Raw genomic sequence first — 10,559 nt, 5'->3', positions numbered from 1 at the left:
TTCTAATAAGTAAAAATTTAAGCATCAAAATATCACATGACCACCCATAATTTAGCGACGAAAAGTATAATTTACCCTAATAATTGAATAGTAAAATATTTCTGAAGGATTATTTATCTCAACAGCGTTCACAGCAAAATTCTCACGCAGACGTATGGGAAACTCTCAACCAAACTCCTATCAAAACCTCACGAGCACAGCAATCAAACCCGTATTTCAATCCCATGGATACACCTCCATCCTCCGCCCTCTCCCCCTCTTATTTACTACTCATCTCACATCTCTGCTTTCTCCTTTTGCGGCACGGCGGCGCCGATCCGCTCTATCAAATATGCGGCAACACCGGCAACTACACCGCCAACAGCACCTACGAGTCCAACCTCAGCCAGCTCCTGCACACTCTCTCCTCAGTAGCCTCAGTCTCCGACGGCTTCTCCAATGCCAGCACAGGCGAGTCCCTCGACCAGGTATTTGGCCTCGCCCTCTGCCGCGGCGACGTCAACGCCACCGACTGCCGCACCTGCCTCGACAGAGCTTCCAGTGGCATCCTGCAGCTCTGCCCGTACAACAAAACGGCCATCATCTGGCACGACTTCTGCCTCCTCAGGTATTCAAACCAAAACTTTACTTTCGCCTTCGACAACTCCGAGCAGGCCATCATGTTGAATATCCAAAACATCACGGGCGAGAGGTTTCCCGGGTACACCCAGAACACCACCATTAAGAATTTCTTCAACCAAGTGGTGAACACTCTACTGAGTGACGTAGCCGATTCGGCTGCGTCGAATTCCAACTCCGGAAAGCTGTTCGCCACCCGTGAATTGACCATCACGAACGGCTTTCCGACAATATACGGGTTAGCTCAGTGCGCTCCGGACATGCCGGGCCCCGAGTGTCGCCGGTGCCTTCAGGCCCAAATCAACGAGACACTGAGCTACTTCGACGGGCGGCAAGGAGGACGAATTCTCGGCGTCTGGTGCAATTTGAGATATGAAGTGTATTCGTTCTACTACGGGAGGTCGATGGGAAGCGCTTCTTCTGTCGCACCAGGGGACCTGCCCGGGACTCCGCAACCCCCCGGCACTCGGCCAGGCAGTTCGCCGCCGCTCACGGTGTCGCTCCCTCCGCAAATTCCAATAGAAAGTAACGAACATACTGTTGGTACAAAAAAAAAAATTTATTTTTATTTTTATTATTTTAAAGCAGCATAAATTTTTACAGAAGTCGATTAATTTGTTTCACACAGCCTTTTTTTTTTTTGGGGGTTTTTAATACTCTAAAACCTTTCGACCAAGCTGCACGTTTTACATCTCTATCTAAATTCTGACTACCATCTCCTATGCAAAAATAATCAAAAAAAAAAATTCTAATATCAATTACTAGGCATGATGAGCTGTTTTTTCATATGAAACTTTGGCCGAAATATTGTTAAAATAATACTATTAAGGAATGTGAATAAATATAATTGTTTCATTAGTTCGTCGGAGTACCTTCTTAATGTAGCTAGAAGTGAAAGTTTGTGCTCTCTGGGGTCTTAAAGATGCATCTCGCCACAATAAAAGTTTCGATCTTTTTATCTGCAATAACGTCTAAACTATCATTTATATCTTGTTTATATAGAAGTAATTTTAAAAATTAGAAATAATAACATGTTAAAATACTTGTGCTCTACATCTACCTTTGTGTTAACTACTTTATTAAACAATCTGAAGATAACCATCTACTGTTCAATATTTGGTTGATCAATTAATTATAGCATTTCACTGGAAACATTTGTTACAGGCACAGGACGGAGAAAAAGTAAGCTTCGCATTATTATTATAACTATATGCCTCACCGTACTCCTTATTTCTTGCTCCCTCCTGTGTCTCCTGTGTATAAAAAGGCGAAGACGTGCAGGTAAATTCAAATTAAGTTTTAAACCACTTATAGCTGGAGAAGCTTCTAATCAAGAACTTTTCCTTTTTCCTTTTCAATCTTTGATTCAGAAAGGGCAAAGTTGTATCATCCTCGACCAATTTTCAATTTTGATACTGATGAAGTAATTAGGCTTTGGAAGAGTGAAGAAAGTAGTTCCGAATTCTCATTGTTTGACTTTCCAACCGTAGCGAACTCCACAAACAATTTCTCCATCGAAAGTAAACTTGGTGAGGGCGGTTTTGGGCCTGTTTACAAGGTAATTAAAGTATAATCAATTTAGGGCATGTTTAGTTTCATCTATTTTAGTCAATGGAATCAGAATGAAATTTTTTAATTCTGATAGTTGTCATTTATTTATAGGAATCGAATTTCGGTTCTCATTCCTGTGGCCAAATTCATATATGGTTCAATCCAGTTTTGAATTTCGGGTTGGCTCATTCCAAAATAAACTATTCAAAAATTCTATTTCAACAACACCTATCCCCTTCATCACTTTTTTCTCCCTTAATCAAAATCTCATTTCAAAAATTTTAAATTTTCATTCCGATTTTCATTCTGATAATGAACCAAATATTTTTGGAGGATTCATCATTATATTTTTCAGTCCAAAACAATCCAATTCTATTTTTCATTTCTATTTCAATTATAAACCAAACGCGACCTTAAAGTGTAATCAATATTATCTCCGGAAAGGAATGGGAATGGTATTTGTCAAAATCAATTTCTTGACATTTCACTCGGACAAACACTTGCTATGATATTGTATATTTCAGCAAATTTAGATNAGCATGTGAAAATTTTATGTCATTGGTGACAAATTTTGTCTCAGGCATGGGAGGTTTGGAAAGAGGGGAGATGGTTTGAACTAATAGATCCATCACTAGATGGTAGTTCGGAAACATATGAGGTAGTAAGATGTATTCACGTGGCACTAATGTGTGTTCAAGAGAATGCAGCGGATCGACCCACAATGTCGAATGTGATTGCGATGCTAAGCAGTGACAGTACAAACCTACCAGATCCGAAGCAACCGGCTTACTTCAATATGAGAATCAAGAATGAAGCAGAGATGGCATCCGATTTCATCGTGCCTGCCAGCGAAAATGATATTACTTTTACTGGTCCAGAAGGTCGATAATGTACTTCGGCTGCCTTCATTTTGTGTTTTTTTTTTTTAATTGGTTTCCTTTTCAAGATATTAAAGTTCATACCGGCATTATCGGTTATCCCATTGTGATATAAAATAAAGCGAATCGGGTTGAAAAGCTAGGGGAAAAGTTACTTCCAAATGTTGGTTGTATAATTACTCCAGGAAGGGAGTAGCAACTTGGTTGTAATTAATTAAGCATGAACCTATTATAATTATTTGGACCATTTTAATCTTTCAATATCTTGGTTGTGTTATTAATTCTATAAGAGCTGAGATTTCATTATTGATATTATAAAACAGGCCCTTTGACCCTTTGATATTACAAGTGAATCGGAATTAGGGGATGTCCGCCGGATATGGGCAGAGACAGCTAATATCCACAATGTCGTGTTGAGAGAGAAAAGTCTAACCCAGTTGGCGGCAATTTGGTGGGTGGTCTGGACGGAGCGCAACAACACTATATTTCGCGAGATAAGCCCCAATGCTACCCGGGCTCTCGAACGAGTCACTTCCTTGACCAGAGACTGGACTGAGGCCCTTTGACCCTTCATCGCTCTGGCCCATTTTTTTGTATTGAAATTTACTCCGTTGCTTCCAATTTTTTTATTTCGAAATGGTAAGTGTAGGGTAGTCTTTTTTTATCTCTTTTGTATCTATTGGGACCTATTATGAGGCCTTAGCTGCCTCCACCATGTACGCTTAGTTCATTTCACTTAATGAATGAAGCAGATAACTTGCTACCTATTTCTCAAAAAAAAAAAAAAAAAAAAAAAAAAAAAAAAGATATTATAAAACAGGCATACATTTTACTTAATTTTTTGACATATAAGAAAAATGTGGACAATAAACTTCAAAGTGATTCTTAATTGACTTTGGCTTAGTTTGGTATTGAGTCCTATCTAACACCATTAAATAAAATGGAGTTGTGGAAAAAGCATATAGGGATATATTTCTGAGTTCTCTAATGGGACCGCAGAAAATATATCGTAATTGACTGATGGCGATATGCGGAACGCAATATTACGTACGGAAACAAACAGGGTATTTTTCCAACGTAGTTTCTTACTGCACGTAACGCAATCTCCCCGCAATCCCAAACGAAGCCATCAATTCTCCTAAAAAAAAAAAAAAATCTATCATTTAATTGATAGTTGAACTCTCGACGAGTAGTTTTGGGCTCGATCGGCCCATTAAAATTGGGACTTAAATTGTGGACTTGATAAAGATCAACTAAACAGATTTAATTCAGTTTCCAATCCGGGCCCAATAGTTGTGGTCCGTGTGGGCCTAATACGATTCTGAGATGGGCCCGGTTAAAAAAAAAAAATGAAAGAAGATCATAAGACATTATTATTCAGATCATTTCTTTAATCGTATAATATATGTATAACAGGTCAACTCGTAACTTGTATGTGCACGCATATTACTAACACAACAATGAGCGTATGTGGATGCAACCAACTATAGAACTTATGTTATGAATCGAGCTAAGATACGTTGATGATGACAGCAACTTCACCTTGTCGCAGTTGATCTGTTGGAAATAGTAATCCAAACTTAATCTTAAATTTGGGTAGATCGAGAAACAATTTATCCAAATTATATGTTAATTATATTTAGAAATTTATGTAATTAATTAGAGTGACATTTATAATTTTCAAAATAAAAGTTAGATTTGTCATCTCAACTATATATATATATATATATATATATATATATATATATATATATAAGTATGGATTAATTAGATGAAACGGTCACAGTAGACACGACCGCATAAGGTCAGGAGTGTCGTNTATAAGAGCTGAGATTTCATTATTGATATTATAAAACAGGCATACATTTTACTTAATTTTTTGACGTACAAGAAAAATGTGGACATTAAACTTCAAAGTGATTCTTAATTAACTTTTCTCCTCAAAAAACAAAAAAAAAAAATCTATCATTTAATTGATAATTGAACTCTCGACGAGTAGTTTGGGGCTCGATTGGCCCATTAAAATTGGGCCTGAAATTGTGGACTTGATAAAGATCTACTAAACAGATTGAATTCATTTTCCAATCCGGGCCCCATAGTTATGATCCGTGTGGGCCTAATACGATTTTGATATGGGCCTGGTTAAAAAAAAAAAAAAAATCATAAGACATAATTATTCAAGTCATTTTTTTAATCATACAATATATGTACAACAGGTCAACTCTTAATCCCAAGTGCCAATATCAACTTTTAATTATGTACACGCATATTACTAACACAACAATGAGCGTATGTGAATGCAACCAACTATAGAACTTATATTATGAATCGAGCTAAGTTACGTTGATGATGACAGCAACTTCACCTTGTCGCAGTTGATCTATTGGAAATAGTAATCCAAACTTAATCTTAAATTTAGGTAGATAAACAATTTATCCAAATTATATGTTAATTATATTTAAAAGTTTATGTAATTAGAGTGGCATTTATAATTTTCAAAATAAAAGTTAGATTTGTCATCTGTTATGACTATATATATATAAGCATGGATTAATTAGATGAAACGGTCACAGTAGACATGATAGTATAAGGTCAGGAGTGTCGTCGATGGTGTAATTAGATACTTTTTATTAATTAAGTATGAATTCAGTTATTTTCTTCCTCCTCTAATATCTACGTTTTCTTCATATTATTTTATTTTATTTTAGATCTTAAGTTACATAATTAATATCAACACAAATATCAATTCCAATAATTAATATCAAAGCAAAACACTCTTCCAACATGATCTACCAGGTGCTAGGCTGCAGCTTGTGTCGCGTCTCAAGAAGTCCGTGAAACTTCTGTGTGCCAGTGTGTGTGAATAAAATGAGGAAATTTGGACTTCCTCCAAATTAACTTGCGTCCATGTTTAGAGGTCTTCTAACTCGAACTATGGAGGCGGTGCACGAGGCGCACGTACCGTGGTTTCACACAGAATGCCCTCATGCCTGGTGCCAGTTAGACTGCAAGTCTCCTCTCTTATCGAAGAAATTTGCTACACAATGCGTCATAGATGGTGCGTAATCTGGTGCGTAATCTAGCCAAAACTTTCTTGAATAATAAGAATAATTTATTCTTATTAGCATCATAAAGGATGAATTCTTATTTCCTGCATAATATTTATGCCCATTGATAGATCCGGTTTCTTTTTATTATAATCATTAAATAAAAATTATAATTTTCAATCAATGATCTCTCTATCGCATGCAAGTATTAGAATAATTTTTAAAAAAAATTAATATATTATTTTCGATTAAATTCTTTAATATGATACATATCCGATCGAAAAAAATTACTTATACACTCCAAAAATAATATACAGCTTATCTCTTATTTATTCTAAAATAATATAATTTTTACTGACCATCTCTAGAGCAAATGACAAAAGATTTGGTGGTTGATACTCGAGACTCAAGTTCGAATCCTAGTTGATTTACATTTCTAGCTAAGTTTATTTCTAAATGAAATAAATGAAACGGATAGTATGTAACCTATCTCTCAAAAAAAAAAAAAAAAGTTTTTACTAATCATATTAATATAAATAGTGAAAATGTTCTCGTACTCACATATACATCGGTGCTATATTTCTTCTCGTCCTTTTCGTAGTTTGCCGCGTGAGACATGTGCGTCACAACTCACATCACAAGTCAGCGTCAACTTGCACTCTTCTCTTCGTCGTACCATTTAGTCTAGTAATAACGATGGAATTTAATCATCCAACATGGTACTGGTATTATTAATATATTTTAAACTTTTTATTTTAGAATTTATTATTGATAGTCTTCTTCGATCTACATTTGTCGCATCCGATCTGCATCCAATCCGTGCCCGGCGCACCCGATCCGTGACGCAAGATGCGAGCGTGGAAGAAGGAGATCTAGAAACATCGAGACAAGGACGATCCCGAAGAGTAATAAAACGAGTAATCCAATCTACTTCCGATTTCTTGATACGTTGGCTATCCAGTTTGTAAGTTTTCGCTGCCTTATTATTTTCAACAATTATTAAGCCACTTATCTTTGCTAAATTTTGACATTCAAGAGCCATAGAAGATGAAAACAAGTGAATAGTCATATTTTTAGAAGTATAGTTTTATAATTTTGTATAAATAAATAGCCAGTTATTAAGAGCAGCCCAGAGGTGTTTCGTATATGATATAATTCAGATATTAAGAGCTGTCTGGGGATCCAATTTAATAAGTGATTATAATTAATTAGTTCGATCTTTTAGTAAATTATAAGAACTGCTTGATTCATTTTCTTACAAGATTACGGGCGAGTACTTTGTTTTTACTTACTTCTTGTCAGGTCTTGATACCGGTGATTAATTGTTACAATAAGACAATTTATTTTATTATTTGAGAAAATAATTTAGAGTAGTATGTAATTTACATTTTGGGATATTAGATCATAATCAAAATTCATTCAATATTATAATTTTTTTGAGTAAATAGAAAAATATAAGATGCCACATTCCCTACTGGATAAATCCCGGGCGACATTCCTGTGAATATAAGAGCATTCGCTTTCCCATAGCTATATATTTGGTCACTAAGATATAAAGAGATCGACTTTCTATTTTTTTAAAAAAAAAATAAAAGAAAGAATTAAGAGAGGGTGACTCTCCAAATACTTTACAAGGTAGCAAGTAATTAAGGTAGAATATCCACCTAATTTTCTCAAAAGTACAATTGAGGCTATAAATTTATAGGAAGAGTTCAAAATCTTAAAAAATGATCAGTAGAAAAGTATTCAATCATGGAAAAAAAACAAAAGGCAAAAAAAAAAAATTTGTAGCAAACATTTAACCAATTTGGACTCTACCATTTCAAAACAACAGCCCCGAAAGTTATTGATTTTGAAATATCTTCGATAACCCATTACATGAATCGCTGCATCTCTTATTAAAAAACCTTCATGGTGTAGCACATTTATAGTTTATTATTAATATGCAGTTCAAAGTGTAGAATTTTGTTATCATATAATTATTTTGTCTTTGTTTCAGTAAAAAATTATTACTGTATAAAGTAACAAGGTATTATTTTATTAATCACGATATTATAGAGTGCAAATAACGGGATGAAGAAAAATTCTATAGTTTGTAAAATTAATATTCCTTTAAACTTATGTGAACCTCGTTATCGTCGACTAAGTGGAGAATTTGAGCTTGGTGCGTAATTGTCAACAGCGACCATGCACAAAGGACGAAGTGCTCTGCATCCTCGCAGAAGTTTCTAATGCCTAGAATTTTATTCTTTTCTGTGTGCAGAATTTTTCTACACATGATGGTACGTAATCAACTCTCATTTAAAGGATTTTATTAAAGTTAAATGAAAAAAAAAATATCACCAAAAATAATTTCTTCTCAAATCGCATTCATTTTAGGAAGAAACAGTATTTAGAATTTAAATAATATCTTGAAGAAAAAGCAGAGGTCATCATATAGTTTAAATTCTTGTTGTACCGTGCAGATTTGGATGGATCAAAATTTTCTGGATCAGCTTGAATTTTTTTATTTCTTTGAGAGAAATAAAACATGCTATGTGCCTGCTGCTTCATTCGTATCATTTTAAATTTTTTTAATTGTTCCTATTTGTATCATAACTCTCATTTCCGACATAATATATTCTAATTTTTATACAAACTGTAGGCTTATTATCAAAGCTAGAAATTATCACTGTATCGATGAGCTATTCGAAAATTAGATGTGTAATCTGTTTCAGACCGCCAAATTTTCTGTCTAAATTATTTCATAAAAATAATAATAATATTGAATCAATAGTTGAATTTTTTTTTCAAAAATTATATCAACAAAAAATTAGTATATGATTTTTTAATTAATTTGTTAATATTTTGTATAATATAATATTAATAAATAGTTCGAAAAACATCTGATAGACAAGATATTTTTAACCCTTGATCTTGGGGTCGTCATTTCCTCTTTAAGGTTGCCGAGTGCAACGCGGCTGGTGCTGTGTCGTTTGAACAAGTCAAAAAGTACATCATTCATTAAAGAAGGAACTTACCATCCGTATGTAAAGTTATTGCCTACACCCAGTGTATGAGTGTATATATGGAGTCATCCTACAAAATCTTGAAAGACCATTATTATTCTAACAGCACATCACTTCATCTAAAGGTCGAAAATCTAATAGCACCAATAACTTAATGCTATTAATAATATTCTAGTCTAATTATATATATATATATATATATATATATATATATATATATATACTTATATATATATATATATATATATATATATATAAGTATGGATTAATTAGATGAAACGGTCACAGTAGACACGACCGCATAAGGTCAGGAGTGTCGTCAAGGGTGTAATTAGATACTTTTATTAATTAAGTATTGATTTAGTTATTTTCTTCCTCCTCTAATTTCTAGGTTTTCTTCATATTTTTTTGTTCTATTTTAGATATTAAGTTATATAATCAATATCAGCACAAATATCGATTTTAATAATTAATATAAGAGCAAAACACTCTTCCAACATGATCTATCGGGCGACAGGCTGCAGCTTGTGCCGCGTCTCGAGACGTCCTTGGAACTTTTGTGTGCCGGTGTGCGTGAATAAAATGAGGAAATTTGGACTTCCTTCAAATTAACTTGCGTCCACGTTTAGAGGTCTTCTAACTCGGACTACAAACGAAGATATTTTTCATGCCTGGCGCTGGTTAGACTGCAAGTCTACTCTCTTATCGTAGAGATATGCTACACAACGCGCCATAGATGGTGCGTAATCTGGTCAAAATTTTCTTGAATAATAAGAATAGTTTATTCTTATTCGCACCATGAAGGACGAATTCTTATTTCCTATATAATATTTATGCCCCCTGATAGATCCACAGTTTCTTTTTAGTATAATCATTAAATAAAAATTATAATTTTCAATCAATGATCTCCCCATCACATACAAGTATCAGAACAGTTTTTTTTTTTTAAATTAATATATTGTTTTTTATTAAATTTTTTAATATGATACAAAACAGATCAAAAAAAAAATACTTATACACTCCAAAAATAATGTACAACTTATCTCTTATTCATTCTAAAATAAAAATAATTTTTACCAATCACATAAATATAAATAGTGAAAATGTTCTGGGTTATGGTCTTGGAGAATATTCAGCCAGGTTATGGTCTTGGAGAATATTCAGGTTATGGTCTTGGATAGACCTGGCAAACCGATGGGTTGGGTAATCCGCGGGTGGGTCATTGTACCCGTGGGTTATTTGGGCATGGGTAAAATTTACCCGCAAATTTTTGGGTAGCCAACATCTTTACCCATTCCCGCCCACGGGTGGGCGGGTGAGTATGCGGGTTACCCGTAATTTTTTTTCTTTTTTGTTCTTATATTTTTTTAAGTACAAAACATATATATATATATATATATATATATATATATATATATATATATATATATATATATATATATATATATATATATATA

General features: G+C 34.0%; 1 protein-coding gene across 1 annotated transcript; it reads left to right on the top strand.

Annotated features, from left to right (window-relative positions):
- Window positions 225-2,697, top strand: LOC109714835 (cysteine-rich repeat secretory protein 38-like). The gene is made up of 3 exons (XM_020239544.1): window positions 225-1,143; window positions 1,783-1,899; window positions 1,989-2,697. The coding sequence occupies exons 1-3, from the start codon at window positions 225-227 to the stop codon at window positions 2,189-2,191; spliced, it is 1,239 nt and encodes a 412-aa protein (XP_020095133.1). The 3' UTR covers window positions 2,192-2,697.

This window comes from Ananas comosus, linkage group 9 (assembly GCF_001540865.1).
Source record: "Ananas comosus cultivar F153 linkage group 9, ASM154086v1, whole genome shotgun sequence".
Classification (NCBI taxonomy): Eukaryota; Viridiplantae; Streptophyta; class Magnoliopsida; order Poales; family Bromeliaceae; genus Ananas; species Ananas comosus.
Note: the sequence above shows the minus strand (reverse complement) of the source record. Positions and strands in the feature narration are given on the sequence as shown.

Coding starts and splice junctions, on each gene's coding strand:
- LOC109714835 (XM_020239544.1), top strand. CDS start 225: ATGGATACACCTCCATCCTCCGCCCTCTCCCCCTCTTATTTACTACTC. Junction 1,144..1,782: donor TCCGCAAATTCCAATAGAAA/GTAACGAACATA, acceptor CATTTGTTACAG/GCACAGGACGGAGAAAAAGT. Junction 1,900..1,988: donor AAAAAGGCGAAGACGTGCAG/GTAAATTCAAAT, acceptor TCTTTGATTCAG/AAAGGGCAAAGTTGTATCAT.